Source organism: Sparus aurata, chromosome 8, assembly GCF_900880675.1.
Source record: "Sparus aurata chromosome 8, fSpaAur1.1, whole genome shotgun sequence".
Classification (NCBI taxonomy): domain Eukaryota; kingdom Metazoa; phylum Chordata; class Actinopteri; order Spariformes; family Sparidae; genus Sparus; species Sparus aurata.
In genome coordinates, this window is record NC_044194.1 from 21,524,275 (window position 1) to 21,546,447 (window position 22,173).

A 22,173-nucleotide genomic window follows, 5' to 3' on the forward strand; every position below is an offset into this window, starting at 1 on the left:
ATCTCAACACTGCCATGATATACATGTTCTTTACAAGTGTATGTAAACTTTTCACCAAGACTCTATATATATGTATGAGCCCCATTACTAATTATTGTGAAAATGAATCAAAGTCTCCCAAGAAGTTTACAAATACAGGACTTTAAAAACAACACGACTGTGGAAATAATCATGTGGACACTCAAAATTTAAAATGGACTTAGGATGTGTGTGTCATGGCTTTTGGATGGGTAGAACTTCAAAACTTGTACTCAAATTGTGTCCTTGTTTGACCAACAGACACCTCTAGATATAATACATGCAATTAAAAAAAGCACCAAGTATCAGTTAAACTTAAACTTTAATGTTCAGGACAGAAGTCACGCTGAAAAGCATAACTTGAGTACAAAACAATATAATTAACAAATACAAACACTAACATTCATCACCTTCAAGAACATGGAACATTCTATGGAGATTAACAACAACCACATTTTAGAAACATCCACAGATTTCCATTTAAGAAGTAGTACGGCTGTGTTTAAGAACGTCTTTGTGGGGTAGACATAAGTGCAGTCAAATGCTAAAAACTTTTCCCCAAGAATCACAAAAATCTTTTTAGTAACGGCCTAAAATGGAACATAGAAAACCATAATTTGGTGTTTGAGGCAACTACTTTGCCTGCACACTTAAGTCAACAGATGAACACACTGAGAACCAAAGACATGGCCAATGAACACACATGTAAGAACCACACATGTAAGGGCTTCAGGCAGGTGATTCCAGGCTACTCGTGTCCTGTCTTATCTTTCTCCGCCTTTTTCTCTGTCCTCTTCAACCAGAGGGTAGGGCTGCAGGTCCAGGGTCAGAATGCGGCTGAACATGCATTCATCAAACTGTGAAGGAGAGAATACAGCAGTGACTGCACCGTCATAACACACAAAAATTAAGAGATTTTCTTCAATTTGCAACACAATATACATATACATATAACATTTATTACATCTGAGTAGACTCCCAGCAAAGCGTCAGACTTGGAGAAGAACTCCTCCTTCAGGGAGATGACAATGATCTGCATGTTCCCCTTGGACTCCTCCCTGAGGAAACTGGTCACCTGAATAAGAATGAAACACACAGTAGGTATGCACAAATATAATCCATAAAAATAGGATAACAGGTTAAACACGCACTAATCTTATAGATGGTATTTTAATCACAAACTATGTAACCAGAATTCCAAAGAATGCTAATGGCCTGAAGTCAAATTGTTTGATTACATTTAAAATTTTTTCAATCACAGTGGACAGGTTCAATATGTAAGAATTTTAGATGAAAACACTAAAAATTACATACATTGTCAAAAGAATGTGAACATTTTTATTATTATTATTATTTCTTTATTTGAACAGGGTCACTGCACAATAAAACATTAACGCTGTATATAACAAGGAGAGATGCATTGCACTGGGTTTTAGCAAGTTGCTATTTTCCACCCGTAGTCCCTGGGCAGGTAGATGGACCATACAATAAATTAATATAATTTAAGAATTATTTTAGTTCTGACTTTATGACATCTATGTTTTGTGTTACAGAGATATCTACTGAAGTTGCTAACTGGCTAGCTCTGCCCTGTCCTTGTGCAAACACCAACACTATCCCGGTGCTCTGAGGTCCCATTCCCAACTGCTAGCTGCACAGCTAACTGTGCAAACTAGCAGCTACTCTGTTGATATGCTGCCTCCCATTTGTGTTAAGTATGAATTGCCTTATTCTTACCTATTACTTTAATCTTACAATCTCTTAGTCTATAAAATGTCACAAAAAAGTTTAAAATGCCATCACAATTTTTGTCCAACCAACAGCTTAAAACCCAAAGATAATTCGTTTTCAATAATATACAACAGACAAAGAAGCACATTGAAGAGCATGGAATCAAATCATATTTGAGTGTTTGCTTAATGAATTGTCTCAGCAGTACCATAGATGTCAACTGTAGGCCATAAATCATACCTTGCCAATGTTAGTGTTGTCCAGGGCTGCATCCACCTCGTCCAAGATGAAGAAGGGAGCAGGGCGAAAGCTGAGAGAAATGACATGAACACCAGTGTGCAAAACAGTCCAGAAACTTCATGTCATGTCAACCATTAAAACTGATGCAAAAGATAATGGTTGATAATGTTGGACAATTGCTTAGGAAGGAATTAAGTATAAGTTAATAGAGGTGAAGAGGCTTTGATTTTATAGTTTGTTGTTAGGACAAAAGAAAATAAGTAAGAAGCAACGTTGATAGATGAGAGTCAATTGTCTCTTTAGAAAAGAGTTCCTCATGTAAAGTTGATGATTCCAAAAAACAAGAGGGTCAACAGGCTCTCCAAACTACATAACATATACTTTATTAGTCAATTCATCAGTTTAAAAACTGATCGTTACAAGATAAGTACCTCCAGCTACCTGTTTTTACCTCCAAAAAGAAATGGTAGTTTCTCAAAGACATCTTATGGTGTGACAACAGCTGTGCTATAACTACAAATCCTTTTTTATATTTTTATAGCTGTGGGTGGTAATGAACCAGCTGTCCAGCTATATTAACGTTTACCAAACACGGGTTCTTAAGAAATCGGATGGTTATTTTTTGGGTTGTATCTGTCATTAAAGATGCATTATTATCTTTAGTCTATTCCCTATCTGGTGCTATTACATTCATTACATGTCACTAACCTCTACTTTAACACTCCAATGTATTGTAATCTAATGTTATATAGTCTGTTTTAGGGTTTGAGCCCAGTGATACCTGTGGATGGCAAACAGCAGGGCCAGGGCAGCGATGGCCTTTTCTCCACCCGACAGGTTGTCCATGGACATGAAGCGTTTTCCCGGCGCCACACAGTTGTAGTTGATGCCACCAAGGTACGGCTCATCTGGATTCTCTGCACTCAGAATGGCCTGGGGCACATGTAAAAGTCTATTTTGATTTCATTTATTGGAGCTTGTCATTTAAGACACCTTTTCTTGTCTGAAGCACATTCTGTAATGCACAGTGCCAAAAATAATTACGTATAGTTTACATTGTTGATGAGGGAACGACAGTGGGTTAGTTAAATCAATACATACTGTATACCTACCAAAGTTAGCATTCTAACCAGCTCGCCCTGGCCCACACCAGTCCAATTTGTTTTGTGTATGAATTAGACAGGATGCCAAGTGCACCTAAGTAAGGCTTATGCTTAGATCATTTTTTATAAAACATTTCCGTGGATGAGTTAAATAAAATGACAAAAATGCAGATAAACACATAAACAATCGTGTTTGTGTTTCTGTGGATGAGGTTTTGTCGCTTCACCTGGGCACTGCTGTTCCTGCATATTCTTTTATAGATCTGATCGATTACGACTGACACATGTTCGAAGCACTGGCTGAAGAGATGGAAGCGTTGGGATTTGACTTGCTCGAACTCCTGACTGCATTTTCTGGCAGCTCTGGTGCTGGCATCAAATGCTGCAGAAGAGACAAAAGGCAAAATTGAATCAGCCATTCACGTACCTTAGTTATCACATAACGACTGTGTGGGGGCGACCGTGGCTCAGGTGGTAGAGCGGGTCGGCCTACGTTCGGAGGGTCGACGGCTCAATCCCCGCTCGGCCAACTGCATCATGGTCGCTGTGTCCTTGGGCAAGACACTTCACCCACCTTGCCTCGTGTGAATGTGTATGACTGCTGTATGTTTGAGGTGGTGGTCGGAGGGGCCGTAGGCCTTGAATGGCAGCCACGCTTCCGTCAGTCTGCTCCAGGGCAGCTGTGGCTACTATCATAGTTTACCACTACCAGTATGACTGTGTGTGAATCAGAGATGGACAGAGTACTCGACCCAAGTACTTGAGTAAGAGTACAAATACTACTGGACAAAACTTACTCCGTTACAAGTAAAAGTAGCTCAGTCGACATGTTACTCGAGTAAGAGTAAAAAAGTACTTGCTTTAAAGGTACTTAAGTATCCAAAAGTACATGCTTTTTAATTTACTTTAAGTAAAAGTAAGAGTAAGAGTACATTTCTTATTTTTCACATCAATGAATTACTATAATTTTTTCTAAATGAATTTAAGGACCTTTTTACTCTTGTTTCTGAGAATTAACTCTTTGAAACCACCTGCACTGATGTGCTTGCTTTTAGAACCACAATGTTATATAAAGCCTGCAGAAACACCTATAAAAACAAAAAATGAATGGGATCACAGGAGGACAGCAGATGTTGCAGATGCAGATGTTTATTAACAATCATTAAACTGTAACCAAATGAACATGCACCGTCCAACTAACTCTATCATTTAGCTAAGTTGGAAACTGGAACCCCTTCAAAGACCAATGCTGTTCCCAGACCACTGGTTGAGAATCACTGCTTTACAAAAAACTACATCTGATGCAGCCATTGTCACGGTTTTGTGTTGACAAACGCAGTCGAGAGCGTGGCTACTTTGGTGGTATCCTTATGGGGAGGGATGACGTATTTCCGCTTTTACGTAGATCCCAGTGGAGAGCGTGCACTGTGATAGGTTTCCTTCTTTGACAAACACAGCTTGTGTCCAATAGTATTTTAGAAAAAAAAAAAAAAAAAGAGCAGACCTGAAAGTAACGAGTACTTTTCAGCCTTCCTAGAAATTAACTCAAGTAAAAGTAAAAATATTTGTCTTGGAAATGTATTCAAGTAAGAGTAATAAGTACCAAAGAAATCTAATACTCAAGTAAAGTACAAATCCTCTGGATATGGACTTAAGTACAGTACTCAAGTGAATTTACTCCGTTATTGTCCACCACTGGTGTGAATGAATGAATGCCAGCGACTTTGGGTCATTGAAAAGAGCTATATAAATAAAATGAATAATAACAATAATAATAACAACTCAAATGTATTGCAACATGCAGTAGAAATCCCATGGTCACCTGAAGAAATTTTTAAACACTGACAGTTCAGAAAATGTATACAAATATTGTTAATAAGACATTAAATACACAGCAGATCAATTATACCTATGAAGAGTTTAATGTTGAAATTAAAAGCTTAGATAAAAATACCTTGTGTCACTCCGTGTAACTTGTCTTTCACCTCCCTCATCTTCTCCAGAGCTTTGAGGTTGGGGGCAGTGGTGCGATGCAGCACTTCCTCTACGGTGGACAGTGACTCCTTCAGCTTCTCCAAGTAGGCCTCCACCTCCTCCTCTTGCTGCAGACTCTGCATTCACACAAATAAACGTGTATAAATAAACTGCACTTAGAGAAAATTAGGGCAATCATGAGGCTCCATGTCTCACCCCGAGCTCTGCCTCCAGGCTGGAGTAGTCGATGACTAATTGTGCCTCTCTCTCGTAGATGTCAATGGTGGCTGAAGTGCTTTCAGATTCTGTGTCCAACTGCAAAGACAAATCAGTCATCATTCATTGGTAACCGACACCAAAACTGCTTCAAGTTCTTTAATTTCTTTAGTTTCTCAAAAATTCAGGAGGGGTTCTCAGTTGTCATTACTTTAATGTGAGTGTTTCTGCAGCTTCCTTTTATTATATTCTTTTTTTTGTTTCTAAATGTTCTAATTTGAGCTCAAATTAATATCCAGTACTTTCTAAAATTGTGCAGGACTGGTGTTAAAATGGCAATTCAGAAGGGACGAAGAACAATCTATTATCAAAAGAGACTTCTACATTTCTTTATGTCCTACCTGCACCTCACTGATTTCATTCAGGCTCCCTGACACCAGAATGATGGGCAGACTCTGGATCTTACAGGCCAGCAGTAAGTTGTGTCTGGCCAAACGTTTCTGCTCCAAGGCTGTCTCTGCACTCATCACCTCCCGCTGAAGCTTGACCAACTGTCTGAAAGAAAGACAGAGTGAAAAAAGTGCTTGTTTAAAGTTGGACTTTCCTCATATTGCAGAGACAAGAACCTACAGAAAGGTGGTTTTCTTGTGACTTCAAGGTCCTCAAAATATCATAACAGATCATCATTGAAAACAGTTTCCATTTAATGATTTTATTGATACTACGGATAAAAAACATAAATCAGAAAACAATTTTACCTTAGTTCTAGTTTTTATCTGATAAGAGACCTTTGAATCTATTTAGCAGCCATATTTAATCTTTCTATTTCCGGTGTGGACATTGCCACTTTGTTTATATCTAGATCACAGGTATATCTTTAAAAGTTTACAAAAAATCATAGGCAGTAAGACACACACTCCTGTTTTTACAGGAGAAACGTCAGCAGAAACTAGTAGCAGTGCCAGTTGAACTGGAGTATTAGTAATAAGGTTACTTGTTTATCTCTTGGACGGTCTGGGTTTTCTGGTCTAGCTCAGCTTTGGCAGTGACCACCTGGCTCTTCTTAGACAGTAGCTGGTTCTGCAGCTCCAACAGTTTGGTCTGACTCTCCTCCACAGCCACCAGCAGCGTCTCCTCATCCTGAGGGTGAATATAAAAATCAGGCCAAAAATAGGCTGCAATCTCTGAAAGTTTTATTTCACATAAGCCAGTGTGTCCAAAAATGGCTCTGAATACAGACTTATTCTGAAATGTAATTTGGAAGAATATGTATTCCAGGGGAAGGTGGTAAAAAACACTTGCCCTGTTCATAAGTAACTAAACCTGCCATTCTGGACACATTTCAGCCACATTGCAGGAGGCAGTGTGATCGTAGTAGACTGTGTCAGTATCACAGAGTAACTTTTTCAGATGGTTACCCTCCTGTACTCGGCCACATTCCTCTCCTCCTTGTCAATGTTTTCCTCTATTTTATGGAGCTTCTTCTTCTGCTGCTCCAGTTGGTTTTGTTCGTACTCCAGCTGTGCATACAGTTGAGTGCGCTGACTCTCAAACTCCAGCCTGAACAGAGCAACGTGTCACCGAGAAGTTGTGAACAAATACCATCATTGTAGTACAAACAAAATCATATTCTAATTACACAATGCAAATATTACATGAACAAACAATACAAGTATTTCAATGTAAGCAATAAATGTAATATTGGCCAACTTTTTAAACACTAGCAAAATAGAATTCATGTTCAGCCTAAACACTGTTAACCTTATACTTAAGCACCTCTCTGATTGTATCAAAAAAGCCACTTAGAATAATTTCTCATGTTTCTAGGTGGTCTAAAATTACTCACGTTTAGTACTTAATTGTGATATATTCATCACAGATTTTTCTGATCTATTTTAGCACATGTGACTGAAGATGTTGGTGTGTGATTGCTGTACCGCTTCTTGTCGAGCTCTGTTTGCTGTTTCAGATGCTCCTGCTCATACTCTCTAATGCTGTCCACACCAATCTCAGCACAGAAGTCAGAAAACACCAAGTCCTCGATCTAAATATACAGAGCATATACGTACATTGTTAAGAACATGTAACCAGCCAATCGACAGTGGCTGATTTGGCAATTAGGTCGGTCCACTAGTGGCTTTAGCAGGTGACAGTTTATATATTATTCAGTATGCATAGTTTGGCTTTTTTTTAACTCGCTAGCCACTTTGTTGTATGCTAAGGGTTATGGCCCAAAACCCCTGTACATGAAGTGATTTAAGACAAGCAATATTGCACTGAGAATAATGAAGATACATCAACCAGGTCATCAGCATGAGGGGCAACATTGTTGTCAGAACCATATGCTGAAACTGGAGGACGCAGTACAGACAGCAGTACCTGGTGGATCTGTTCTCTTATCCTTCTCATCTCTGCATCCTTTGCCTCCACACCCTCCTGCTGCATCTGGATCTGAGACTCCAGGTTTGCCGATTCACTCTCCATACGAGAAATCTCCTAACCATAATTAGCAGGACATGACCCATGGCGTTATGACCATGACAATACATCTCAGTGTGTCTAATCTCTCTATATAAGCAAGGAATCTCTGTCTGTGTGTGTGTGTGTGTGTGTGTGTTCCTCAAATATCTCTGCGGATCAGGATCAGACTGACCTGAGAGTTTTCACATGGCTGCTGTGTGGTTCAAGTGTGTGCAACGTCGCATTTGTTTGGACTGCAATGACACCGTTAATAATTTATTTCAGAAATGCTTTACGAATTCCGCTAGCATTGCTAACCATAGCCACAACAGTCATGTGCGCACCAGAGCCAATCACTGCAGAGCCCACCGCCACCCCCCACCATAAGAAACAAGCAGATTTATACCTGCAGCGGCGCGAGCTGGACCGGGATTTTGCTGGCGGTTCGGTCCGTTCTGTACATCTAAACTGACTGTTGTGGATTAATGAGACTAAACGAGTCCGGACCGAGTGTGTTCGGGTCTGAGTAGATCTGGAGACGCGCGGACAACAAAGTGGAATCGGAATCTGTGGATGTTCGTGTGTAGCAGCTGCTAGCCCAACCACAGGGCCCACCTCCCGAGGTGACGCATCGGCACGTCCAAAACTGTACCTAGGGTAAATAATGTCTGCCACGTTTTTTCATTGCCGTCATGTTTGCTTTGTGTCTGGTGCAGGAAGAAACGGTAAAAACGGTCTTTTATCACGAAAGTGTCCAAGCAGCAAGTTTGGTTGCTGAGGAACAGGAAGTTGTGTGAGGGACGCCGGCGGTGATACAGACAGCGACAGAGATAGCGAGTTTTGAGAGTTGAGAGATTTGTGACATATAGCGTGTTTGGAGTTTATAGTTAGTGTGTAATGTAGTGTTTGGTGTAGTGTGTTTAGTGTGTAGTGTAGTCGTTTTTGTTGTGTTGTGAGTCAAAACAAGGAGGAGAAGCTGAATGTGGAGCAGGCAGGAATGAGCTGAGGAGCCTGAGGCATTGCCTGCATTTAAATGTAAATAGTTACATCTAACTTTGTAAATTTCAAAAACTTATGCACAAATTTAGCAAACAACAATTTATATTTGCATTATAACTAATGATATAACTTCTCTGATTTTATGTTATTTTGTGATTTTAGGTCCACAGTGTTAATACAGTATGTCAAAATGAAAAAATAACTGTACAGTCACACATGTAAGGTTGTGCTGAAAATAATGACACCAAACAAGGCAAAGTAAATAGTTTTTAAGGTGAAATATAATGGTATAATCAAAAGTAGTCAAAAACAGCCAATTATATCCCTGACATCCCACCTTCAAACACAACCTCATTTGGCCATCCATGAAAAAGCTACTTGTCCACTAGTATGTATGGATTCAAATAACAGTGTCAAAGAACACAACCCCAATTCTAATACTACATTTAAGAAAGTCAAAAGTTCTGTGACCCTACCGCTTGGCACTTAAGGATGTTTTTCTTCCGAAGGTTTTCCAGCTCAGCTTTGGAGTATTTGAGGCGGGTCTTTGCACCCTGAGCCTGAGCAATGATCTGTTTCAGGTCAGACTCCTTCCGCTTCAACCTCATCAGATCCTGTCACAGGATCACAACAGTTCAACATAATTTAGAATTCATTATTCAATCTTAAATAATAATTTCAGAACACTTTGTGTCTCATCCTTGACATATTTCAGTAATACATATACAGTATGTAGATGATAAGGGCAACCAAAAACTTTGGTTGAGACCATTAAGTTCAGATTCTATGATCTTCAAAAATAGTTGACGTTTTCTGTGTTGACTCACTCGCAGCTCTGCTGCCAGCTGGTCCTTGCGTTCCTTCAGCTTCATCATGGTCTTCTGGTCCCAGCATTGAGCTTTGGTCCGCAGGCCACTGGAGCCTCCAGAGATCTGACCGGATTTTTCAAACAGTGTCCCATCCAGAGATACTGTCTACAGAAAAGACATCTAATTACATGTCAGTAAGCAAGTTCCAGGCTGAAGGTGGTAGTACTAAATTGACCTGTTAGGTCCACAAGATTTTTAGCGTTGACTTTTTTTAAGGCGACATTCTTGCTTGGATTTTTAAGCCCAAACATGCAAAATGATTTGAGTAAAAGCAGGCAGAATTTTTTTTTGCAAATGGTTGAAACAATGAACTTTACTGAATCATCTCCTATGTGTGGAGTCAATAGCTTAAGGGGACATTTTTGATGAAACAGATGGAGCCACACAAACAGTACTAATCAACTTTGTCATAAACAGACACTTCACTGATATGAAGCTGAAGTGAGCCGAAAAATATATTATGCTATTGTGGATTTAACTGACCCTAACTGCAAATCCACAGCCGAAGGCTAAGTTTACCTTATGGCGCTCCTGCCTATCAAAGGCCACGCTCCTTGCGTCTTTGATGGTTTCACACACTAAGGTATTGCCACAGACAAACTGCACAACTTTCTTCAGCTGGTTGGCACCTGTGGAAGCATTAATCTGTACGACATCGACCACCATTTTGGTACCAGGCACCTCCCTCAGTCGCTCACTCAGTGGTCTCACCTAGGCACATAGTAGTCAGGGTTATCCATGACACAACTTTACCTGCTGTTCTTGGCTTATATTAGTTGCAACTCACATCTAAGAAGTCGATGGGCAGGAAGGTCTCACGTTCAGCTCGCTCCTCCTTCATGAAAGTGATACAGTCACGGGCCACTTTCTCCGAGGCCACTACAATGGCATTGATGTACTGGCTGCACACTTTTGTGACAGCAAGTTGATACTTCTTATGGATGGGGCAGCATAAGTCAGACAGACGACCATACTGGGACAGGAAAAAATAAACATTTGAAAAGAAAAATAAAGAAAATGAATCATTCCTGCAAATCAAGTGAAAAGCTCCCAAAAAACATTCAAGTGAGAATTTTTTACCTTTCAAAAAAAACAAAATACATTCCTCTCTCAAGATGCAGCCAGGCGAGCTCCAAACTATGAATGACCAAGTACTGAAGTGGATATAGCTACAATATATTTTAATGATGCTTGAAGTAAAACATTTCTTTGGATTTGTAGAGATAACATGTGGTTTATTGTTATCTTCAAGAAAACTAAATTCAGCATAAAGGGTGGTTGCTCTCAAGAAGTTGAATATCACTCTGTCTTCTGCCTCTCAGTGCATTCTAACTAGGGCTGAACGATATATCGTTATCATATCTATATCTAGATATGAACATTCAAGATATTCATATCGAAAAAGCAAAGATATAAACGATACAGATTTCCCCCTGCTCGCCCTGCATGTACAGCTCTGGCAGTTACAACAAACTTCCTTTTTACGATTGCCCTTGAATGCAACGCTAAGGCCAGCCAATCACAAACCTTATTTCATGCTTGCTTTGGATCGACAGCTGAAGCCAACCAATGACAAACATACGAGGGCGGGAGTGAGGGAGATGGAGACTGAGACGCACACACACACTACATACTAGTGTTGCCAACTTGGCGACTTTCTCGCTAGATTTAGCGACTTTTCAGACCCTCTTAGCGACTTTATTTCTTAAAAGCGACTAGCGACAAATTTAGCGACTAATTCAGATCATCAGGGGAAAGGCGAGAAATATATTATATTGTAATTCACATGCTGCTCAGAGTCATTGCAGTCCACGGCTCCTCTGCAGCAGCGCCGGGGTCTCTCCCCTCTCACGCGGCTGCGCAGGCAGCAGGCTGGTGTGTGTGTGGGGGGCTAGCTGGGGCAGCCGCTCGCTCTGTGGATTTGAGCCCGGATAGCTGCCATTTACTCTGTTTTGATCTGTTAATTCTCTGAGTTCATAGTCTTTCTAGATTCCACTGGTACTTTACCGGCGATAACCTGAAGCTGCTGAGTCTAGATCAGAGTCCTGCACGGGTCTTATTTTGCAAACCCGCACCCGCCTGTACCCGTCGTACTTAAAACCGCATCCGACCCGTTTCCCGACAGTAGCACAAATTACATTCCGCACCCGAGCCGACCCGCTATAAATTGATACCGACGCCCGACCCGCACCCGAAGCAAAATTAGACTGACGCAATTTTTAAAAATGAAAGTAAGCCAGCGTGGGGAATGGGAGTTCTGGGAGGGCGCAAGCACGCATGTATGAGCTCATATGAAATATACCGTACTGACCCGAATATAGGACGACCCTGATTATAAGACGACCCCTCTTTTCAAGACTTCAGAAAAAGACTCCGATAACCAAAATTCGTTTCTCAATAACAAACTGACATACCCTCCTGTCAGTCTCTTGGAAGCGGCCACTCAGAGGACCACGATAAGCTTTTCTCTTACTGTTAGTGTTTTCAGACGATCTTTTTGGACCCGCCATCTTCAGACGTTACACTCCGTAACTCCATATTTCTTGGCTGGCTGACAGTTGTTTGGCGCCTCCGCTGCACTGATCGCCATTCTCTTAAAATCAGCGTCATAGCTCCGCCTCAGATGTCTGTTAACTCGCCACACTTGATCCACTTTGCTCCGTAAAATTAACCGCGTCTCTCCATTTTTCATCTCCTGTCACTTCTTCTCCGCTGTGATTGACAGATAACCCCAGCCACAGTGTCAGTGACGTCTCCACAATAAGCTGGCGCCCTCTGCTGTTGCGGTCGTGTAGCGACCCAGACAACTATCAGCATGTGTCAACGGTTAGACCAATTATGTGGAAAGACGACCCCACTTTTTCCACATAATTTTCATCAAAAAAAACCCCGTCCTATATTCGAGTCAATACGGTACATGCTTATCATTTTGAAATGCAGGCATTTTTTTGTAGATGTGTCGCTAATGATTATTTTTGTTTTTGCCCATGATGCCATTAAAATGACAATCGCAAAACCCGACCTGCGCTCTCTAGGCGTCCGACCCGATCCGCACCCGCGTCCGAGACAGGACATTATTTTTCACCCGTTTCATCCAAATTGTGCGGGTCACCCGTCGGGTACCCGCGGGTACCCGAACCCGTGCAGGACTCCGGTCTAGATCTTCACTCTCACTCTTTCTCTCCAGATTAGGATGTCATCGTCATCTTGTAAAAATGCACATAGTTCGTTTGATCTTCTCCCTCCCTTCACTGTTGTTACTTCATATATATTTGTCTCTGCAGTGAGTTTGTGATTATTTGGCAAAGACTTCTCTATCAACCATTTGTATATGGCTTGACATAATCTCTTTATTTTTTGAAAAATGCTTGGTTCTTACCGAACTCGTAGTCATATCGTATCGTATCGATATCAAGATATCTGGCATGAATATCGAGATATGAAATTTTGTCCATATCGTTCAGCCCTAATTCTAACAGTGATCCCTTCTCATTGTCTCTCACCACACTTTCAGGGTAGAGTCTGCGGAGCTTCTCTAGCAGCTCTTTGCGCTGCATCTGGCATCTGTTTTCCTGGCTGTGTAGACGGGCGTTCCCCAGCTCCTCCAGCACCTGGCCCAGCTCCTGGTTCACCTCCTCGGTGCGCTGACGGCCCCGCTCTAGCTCTGCACTCAGACTCTCCTCCTGCTGGCGGTACTCTTCAAGGTTCGAGCTGGAATGTACAGCAACTCTATAAAGTATGCTTAGGTTCCTTACGTGATGTTACATCCAGATTTAAAAATATATAATTTGTCACTGATAGATAGCAGTTAAATCAACACCTCCCAGACAGCTATTTCTGCTGGCTGGCATTACACTACAGCCATGTGGAATACGGTGTGCCCATGACATACCTGCAGGTCTTTGTGTACTGCTCCAGCTTCTCTACTCTGCTTGTCAAATCTTCAAGCTGAGTCTGGTTGTTCCTGATGGCAGCCTACAAAATATAGTTTTCCAAGAGCAGTAACTATATGTAATAATATATTATATTCTTATAATAACAATGCATCTAATGACAACTTTTTTCACTCTCATAGGGCCTCTGTACACCACCTGGTCAGCACAAAAATGTAGACAGACACAGAGTGTCTAGCTGGTGAACACAGTAAAGCAATTAGCTGCCAAAGAGCCAGATCTTTGAGCCAGAGTTGCTTGTGATCAAAAACAAAGTTTAAAGAGAGTAAATATTGGATTTAAACTCATCCGGGTACCGGGGAAATGACTCGAAATCCATCCTAATGTTGCTCTGTAACTCCTGAAAAAGTTTAGTATATCATCCTCAAAGGTGATGATATGCCATTGTTTGTGGCCACAACTTGTTTCGACTGCCTCCAAGTGGCAAAAGAAATCAGTTATTGCAGGATTAAGGAATTGCCAACAAGAAATTCAGTAGTGTGTCACTGACAGTACCTCCACTTCCTTCTTTCTGCGCTGGTCAAAAGCCATCTTCTCGTAGTCTGCTTTGACCTCCCAGTGCAGCTTCTCTGCCTGCTGGCTGAAGACAGCGCCCTGCTTTCGAGCGATCTCCTTCAGCTCTTTATATCGCTCTAGCTGTAGCAGAAACACAAGGAAAATACACAGAGGGTGTGATGGTGTCCCCTATTGGTCCCTTGTGATTCCTCAAATGTCTTGTTTTATTCACAACTCAAAGATATTGACTTTACTGTCATAGAGGAGTAAAGAAACCAGAAAATATTCACATTTGAGTACCCAGAATCAAAACATATTGACTTTAATAGCTGACAACTAATAGATTAATCGATTGTGGACAATGTTTATGTGTTGAGTATTGTATATCCTCACATACAGTTAACTGGGTTTGTTATTATGTTTGGAATATGTATTGCACTGAAAAAAAAAACATCTAGCAAAGCCTTCAACCTCCCAGCAGCTGTAATTTAAATCATGTTTAACTGACTTTTGATTTGAAACACACTCACCTGATCCTCATCAAGCTCGATGTCTCTCCCCCTGGAGGCTCCCTTCTCCTGTACCTGCTTCTCATAGTTCCTCCATGCTCCCTCTAGCTCAGTGATTTCTTGCTGATTCTCTGCCAGCTCCTGCTCTTTAATCACCATCAACCTCTGACTCTTCCTCAGGGCATCACGGCGCTCCTCAGCCTTCTTCACGTGATGGGAGGTGTTTACCCTGGCCTTGATGTACTGGGACCGGCACTGGGAATGGATTTGCTCTTGGGTGCTTATTGACAGAAAGAGAGGAGATTCATTCTACTTAAAGTTAATGTTATATGCCAATTCCATTAGAGCTAAATAGATCCTATCATCTGGCTTGACATTTAAATATCCCTACAGGGAGAAACTAAATAGCTGGTGAGAGATAAATTAAATACTTCTTTACAACTCCATTAGCTATACTTGAGTGATCTTTAAAAAAATATATTGGTAAATACTTGCTCAATATATTTTTTCAGTTATTATTTTCAAATCATGCTCAAATTTTCTTCCCAGAGGTTAAAAACTAAACACAGACACACACCGGATCTCCTTCTCTACATGCTGCTGCTCTCTGGTGAGGCGTCCATGTTCCTTTTTGTGGGTTTTGACCGTCTGCTCTGCTTTCACCAGTTTATTGGTCATGGCAGCTGCAGCCTGCTGTTTCTCCCTTAGGGTGTCGCTGAGGGCGTTCATGCCCTTCTCATTATGGTAGAGCTCAGCCAGGCTGAGCTGCAGGCGGTTTTGGTCAAGGTCGTCCACAAGCGCCTGGTACTTCTGGGCCTGGTAAAGCGGGAGGTGTGATGACCGGTCAATCGGTGGACAAGAAGGCTCAAGAGAAAGTAAGGCAATTAAACTACGGTCTAGTTGATGCTTACTAGCTCATGATGCCATTACTGTTTGCATTCATACATCACTCATTTAGGAAATTCACAAACTTAATTTTGCCCGTCTCTCCTATACCAACATACACAGAGACAGAATGGCCTGCAGCCCAGAATATAGGCAGTATAAAGCCCTACCAGAGGAAGAAAACTCAAATTTACCAAAGTTTACCAAGTTCTTCACATAGACTGAGTGTAACAGTCACAACACTGGATAAATCATGATTTTGTGGCCCAAGCCATATGAGGCTATATGAACAAGAACTTAATTTCACCACAATGTTAAATATACACTACATAGTACTTATACCATGGTCTGGGGGAATACTCGATTCTGATTGGCTGCAGGGTGTCCATTAACCCCTGATATATGGACACCTACTAAGTAGTTCCAGTCAAATTGACTGTTTACCGCTGTAAAATTAATGCGCTACCTGGCATATCAAATCTGAATATTATATTTCCAGCACTGAGTGCAGTCCGTCAGTCCTTCAGTGTCTTATCCTCTGAACACCACAGGGTGGCGACTGTAACACACAAGCTGCAGAAAGTTCACTTCCCCTCTAAATTTACTGATACGCGAATAATCTCACATCCCGTTCGCTGTTCAGCTCTCTGCTTCAGGCTGCGGCCACAGTAACAATACACACGGCCGGTCATTTGTTCGTGAAAATCTTGCTATTGATTTGGGGACAATGACATGACTGGTTAGCTAGCTAGTCTTGTTAGCTAGCATACTGTCAAATTATATTTACTGTTTGTCATCCGTGCGCAATGTTATTGACTTTGAATCTTGCTAGCATAGCGTTAGCTTGCTGGCTCATCGCTGAGCGGACTAGAATATCTCCCGTTGCCAAGTCGTATTTATGGTCCGTCCTATTTACTGGAAGAGTGAACAACGTCTCCGTTGCATAAGAATCTTACGGGAGAGTAATGATTGTTCCAGGTCTTAGTCAAACCCTCAGGCGTTACCAGGGAAACGAAGTTATGGCTTGTGAAAAACTTTATATTTTGATTGTAAAACGCATGAAAATGTAAATTAATGGTCCGAATTTCTTTTCTTTGGCAAGTGACCATGGTATAAGCGGGATAATGCCCTTCGAGGTGTCCATAAACAGGAGTTAATGGACTTCGCGGAGGCAACTGTCCGACGCGCAGCGGAGGCAACTGTCCGACGCGCAGCGGAGGACGGTTCTTAGGCCTCCGCGTCGTCCATTAACTCCTGTTTATGGACACCTCGTCGGGCATTATCCCTTACTTAATGAACATTACAGCTGTATGCTATATATAGGAGTCGGATTACCTTCCTATATTTGTGTGTATTTATGTGAAGGGATGTAACGGTTACCGGTGTCACGGTAAACCATAGTAAAATTCCCTACAGTGAAGGTTACTGTTTAAGTTTTAATTACCAAGGTAACCGCCGCGGTCGATAACCACAGTGTGGAAAACTCGCGAGATACTTCCTAAGTCTCCCTACGCATGCGTAGCGCACAACGTGCGCTTGTTATGTAGTGAAGAAGACATGGCAGAGGGAGGATGTGATAGTAGCGGCCCTCAAGGCATTTTTCCGCCTTCAAAGAGAACCAAATCTGCAGTCTGGGGGTATTCTGGTTATAATAAGAATGCTCAGGGACAGCTGGTCGAGAATGGCAGCCCTGTCTGCAGGAGCTGCAAGAAGAAAGTTGCTGCGAGGGGCGGCAACACATCCAATTGCTTACTCATTTGCGCGACAATCATGTATGTTGAGTTTTCTCTGTCTAATTTGCTGTTGTCACTAATGTCAACTGACCAGATAGTGGTATAACTATACAAAGTTGATCCGTGATTTGGCACCTGAACCTCTTATTAATTATTTCACTTTTTAAAGTCAACCTAATAATTCCCCAAATACTGATGCAGAGCTGCAGTGAGGAGGAATTTGAGACAAATACGTACTGGGTGGACTGAGTTAGTGAACACAAACTGACTGAGATGACTGACTTTCACCTCAGCTCCGTTTACCGGAGCAGCGTCTACCTGTGGCTCAGCAGCCATTTGACCAATCAGATTGACCGAGTGCATTGACAACAGACGAGCATGTTGCTAGAGACACTGCAAGAAATGGCAGAGCAGAAAACCAATCCAATGTGGCAGCATTTCACAGAGCACTGTTCTACCTCACCTGTTTTTAATATTTGTTAAATATTGTTTACTTGTTCTTGTTCTACCTCACCTTTTTTAATTTCAATAAATGTTCCTTTTTTAAAAAAATTGAGACTCGTAACATTTTTTATCATCATTGTGTAATTTTATGATGTAAATTGAGGGAGCAAAAGTAATTTCGGCTCCAAATGTCTGCTCAAGAAAATCGGCAGTCCGTATCGGTCATCAGCCCTAAAAAATCCATATCGGTCGATCCCTAATATATATATATATACACACACACACACACACACACATATATATATATATACATATATATGTATATATATATATATATATATGTGTGTTATATCAGAAATATAAAATACTTATGGATTATTTGTAGAATAGACTATATGTAAGAATAATATACAATGGTGAATATAACACCATCTAGATAGAGATAAGAGCCAAAATAAAGTATTGACAATTAATTGAACAATAATCCTGTTTCTCACAAAAGTGATGTGATCAAAAGTGATTGTGAGTTTTGTGACCTGTTGGTTGCACCCTTAGTATTAAGTAACAATGACAGTAATAATTAATAATGACATGTTATATTCATTTTTTTCACAGAGAGGATCTGCCGGCCAATCGAGCTCTACTGCCAATACATCTCATTCTACTGTATTTAAGGTTTATTTTGCACAGTTTTGATACATTCTTTTATACTTATTTAATGTTGAGTTTGCAGTGTTTTGTTAAGGTTTTGGATTTGGACTATTTTAATATATACTAAATCTATTAAAATATAAATCTTGGTGAAATTATTTCAATTTATCAGTGATTTTTCAACATTTTGAAGACATTTTAAAAACATTTAAACATTTTGAAGACATTTTAAAAATAATTGTGGTCACTATATATATATATATATATATATATATATATATATATATATATATATATATATATACATACAAAATGGATATCTGCCATTTCTTGCAGTGTCTCTAGCAACATGCTCGTCTGTTGTCAATGCACTCGGTCAATCTGATTGGTCAAATGGCTGCTGAGCCACAGGTAGACGCTGCTCCGGTAAACGGAGCTGAGGTGAAAGTCAGTCATCTCAGTCAGTTTGTGTTCACTAACTCAGTCCACCCAGTACGTATTTGTCTCAAATTGCCCTTAAAGGGCTATATATATAATTGATTTTTATTTATATTATTATTTGTTCTACAATGACAATAAAGACTATTCTATTCTATTCTATTCTTTTACCGCAGTGTGATATTTTCATACCATTACATCCCTATTTGTGTGACTTTACCTCTACTTTTTCCAGTGACACTTGTTTCTTCTCAGCAGTAGCAGATTTCTTCTTGTTGAAGTGAAACTGAGAGTCCTCTTTGGCCTTCAGCAGGGCCTCCTTCATCTTATCATACTTTTCAGCGTACTCTTTCGATTGACAGATGATCTCAAACATCTTGGTCCTCTCCTTTGGATCCTTCAAAGCTATGGACTCCACTGCCCCCTTGTGAGGAGCACAATAAGTTTGTAAGGCAATAACACTAGCAGCCATTGAAATGGCTCAACGGTGCGCTGCAGGACAGTTTTTAAAGTCAGACCCTACATAAGGACCCCACAGCAACTTCATCATGTATATGTGTTTTGCTCTCCTGCATCCTGTTCTGAAATCTCTCTTCAATGTGTTTGAACGTTTTAGTGTTTACAGCATGATTTCATGTCTATCTACACTAACTTTTAGGACAGTCTTTACCTGAAAAACCAGACAGTTTCTGGCTTTGGTCACAATGCCAATCTTCTCCAGCGCCTCCAAATATTTGGCCAAAGTGACTTGTGAACCATTGATGCGATACACAGAGGAGTCACCTAAAAAACACAATGAACGACAGTAGCTAATAGCTCGAAACTTTAAGACAATAAAAATGATTAGTGGGCTTGTTTCCAGGGACACCTGGGAAAATAGTTTTTTCTTTCTCTGGAGATTGCAAAGGTCAGACAACTTATTTGCAGACTACTAACACTCCGCAAATCACCATCTGTGTCACCTACTTACTATGAATACATTATCATGATTAAGGATATTAATGTCACCAGTCAGGGCCACAACAACAACAAGCAGTCTAAGACTTAAAACAGGGTGACGTTACAGGAAGATTTTTAAAGACAACTTTACTTCCCTTAACTTGCCTTTAAACATTGTATTGACTATAAACCTATAAAAAACATGTAACAGACAGGGAAAGCGAACCCCATTATATTGACCTGAGACGCTCCGGCAGAAGACGGTCTCTTGTTCTTCATCGTCGCAATAGTGCAAGCTGACGCGGGCAGTGTCGGACACCGGCCGGCCGATGTGGGCTCCGTGAACCAGGTCCCTGAGGTGCCTCACCCGGAGCGAGGCAGTCCGCTCCCCCATGGCAAAGCTAAGGGCGTCCATGACGTTGGACTTGCCTAGTGTGGTTTAGTGTGGCACAGCAACACATTTTAGGCTTAGCTTTTAGCGTTTAAGGAAGCTGTTAAATCTAACCCAGCTAAATTTAAGGCTTATCCATATTAAAGTCTGCAGACGTATATGTTTAACACATTCCCTGATACATGCTCTATTGTTTATAAGGATGTATAATAGTTCGTCTTCTTAGAAAGAGGGACATGCAAAACGAAACCGACCTAGCATAACTTTGAAAGCTAGCTAGCCTAATATTCATTCAACTTAATTACAACTTAAGCTAGCGCTGACAGCTAACGTTAGCTAGCTCGATAGAGAGTTTTGAAAGTGTCCATAAAAAGTTAACTTACCAGAACCGTTTGTGCCAATTATGCAATTAAATCGCATGAAAGGACCGATAACTTGCTTCCCTCGCCATGACTTGAAGTTTTCTACCTCAATTTGTTTCAAATACCCCATTTTATTCGGTCTCGCTATGCTGAGTGAAGCGGCTACCTTGTGCTACACATATGAAGTAAACTAATGGAGGCAGGCATCAGGGCGTCTACAGGCGGGAAAACAGGACAAGTTCTCCCTTCTTCTTTAACCAAACACATACCTTTCATTTATTTTCTTGTTTCAATATTAACACGGTAACAACAGTGTAGGGTCGATGATTGTGTCAAACTACGGCATGTCCTGAAAAACGATGTAACAGAATTAGAGCCTTTTCTCCTATGAGAGAAGAAGATGGAGGATTTTGTCAGCCATTTTTGTTAAAGTGAGAACATTTAATGGGCTGCAGCTTCAAATCTTGGTCCTGACCAGGTGTGGAAGAGTTAGCTTAAAAATGCAGTATATCACCTATTACTAGTTACCTTCATTTTAAAGTGATATATTGCATATAATATTATTGTCTGTGTAGAGTGATTTATTACTTTTAAAATGTTTAATTGTAGGCTTATTCATATAAAACACAGTTGACCTATTCCTTCTATAATGTAGTTTATAATGACATGACAACACAGAAATCTCTTTTCTATGTCTTTTTTATTTTAGTCCACAGAACAAGGAATGCATTGGCATATGATAATTAAAATGCACTCAGAATATTATGCTTCATCATTGAGCCTTCAAAATAGGCTCATTTCAGTTACACAGGGACTCAACAAATAATTTATACTCAGCTGTATGAAACACATGCATAGCCTATATCAATATGGTCCTGCTTGCTGTGGATACTCTTCACTTCACTCAGTAATGTGAATTGTCACGCTTTACATGACAGAACTGTTGTAACATATTCCTGAAACATCATTAGTACCGCATTATATGACTCCATTACAGCTAAACCAAATATATTACTGTAACGCGTGTACTTTTTCAAATGTGTTACCCCCAACACTGGTCCTGACTATTTGACAAACTATGGTTTTGAGTTATGTGGCTAAATACTAGGCCTTAAAAAACACAAGTAAGGCTATTTTTATAGAAGGGGGAACAAGGAAATGTTTGTATCCATATCTAAAGTCAACTCCTGAATCTAAATGTGGAAGGCTAGTCTAATTTAAGGCCAGGTCCAATTAAGTATCAAGTCAGAATAAACTGTAGAAACCCCAAATAAGGTCCTTCAATTCTAGATCTGGTTCTACCAAGGTCAGGTAAACTGACTAAACTAAATAAAATTAAAGGTGCTAAGCAATACAACCCAATTCAAATGTTGGATTTAGTATTTCTATACATTTCTATGAGCCTAAAGTAAATAAAACTTTAGCTGGCGTCAGAAGGTTGAAGTGTAGGATTAAGTGGCATCTAGTAAGGTTACAGATTGCAACAAGCTGAATACACCTGCCCTCCAAATCCCAACCCAGAAGTGTGTAGCCAAACTTGGGCAAAAAGCAAGCACATATTGTATTGTTTTGACTGAATAAAAAATGGAACTATGACTTAAAAATGAGTAACAATTAGGAATCCTACATATGTAAATGCTTGTAGCTAAAAAAAAAAAAAAATGTACAGGTGGATGAATTGTTTGGCAATAGACATTGTAAAGTTGACTGTTTTGTGTAAGCCAACAGTACAGAGAAAACAAAAAGAAGCGCTGAAACATAGA

General features: G+C 40.5%; 1 protein-coding gene and 1 long non-coding RNA gene across 3 annotated transcripts; one reads left to right on the forward strand and one right to left on the reverse strand.

Moving 5' to 3' along the window:
* Positions 1 to 321: 321 nt before the first annotated feature.
* smc1b (structural maintenance of chromosomes 1B) lies at positions 322 to 20,628 on the reverse strand. The gene is made up of 25 exons (XM_030424814.1): positions 20,432 to 20,628; positions 19,898 to 20,086; positions 19,389 to 19,501; positions 18,939 to 19,142; positions 15,145 to 15,383; positions 14,589 to 14,847; positions 14,059 to 14,199; positions 13,503 to 13,585; positions 13,114 to 13,321; positions 10,398 to 10,583; positions 10,130 to 10,321; positions 9,569 to 9,715; positions 9,218 to 9,355; positions 7,662 to 7,778; positions 7,220 to 7,326; positions 6,701 to 6,842; positions 6,277 to 6,422; positions 5,684 to 5,837; positions 5,283 to 5,381; positions 5,047 to 5,203; positions 3,320 to 3,474; positions 2,771 to 2,922; positions 1,990 to 2,059; positions 983 to 1,093; positions 322 to 875 (listed from the first exon to the last, which is right to left on the reverse strand). Exons 1-25 carry the CDS (start codon positions 20,538 to 20,540, stop codon positions 783 to 785), a joined length of 3,711 nt encoding a protein of 1,236 aa, XP_030280674.1. The 5' UTR covers positions 20,541 to 20,628; the 3' UTR covers positions 322 to 782.
* LOC115586054 (uncharacterized) lies at positions 798 to 2,987 on the forward strand. Of its 2 annotated transcripts, none has more exons than XR_003984800.1 (3): positions 798 to 1,119; positions 1,572 to 1,733; positions 2,742 to 2,987. It is a non-coding gene; the product is annotated as an uncharacterized LOC115586054 (long non-coding RNA). The 2 variants fall into 2 exon arrangements; XR_003984801.1 differs by having other exon boundaries at positions 798 to 1,115.
* Positions 20,629 to 22,173: the final 1,545 nt, after the last annotated feature.

Coding starts and splice junctions, on each gene's coding strand:
- smc1b (XM_030424814.1), bottom strand. CDS start 20,540: ATGGGGTATTTGAAACAAATTGAGGTAGAAAACTTCAAGTCATGGCGA. Junction 19,502..19,897: donor CTTCTGCCGGAGCGTCTCAG/GTCAATATAATG, acceptor TGTGTTTTTTAG/GTGACTCCTCTGTGTATCGC. Junction 6,843..7,219: donor ACAGAGCTCGACAAGAAGCG/GTACAGCAATCA, acceptor TGCTCTGTTCAG/GCTGGAGTTTGAGAGTCAGC.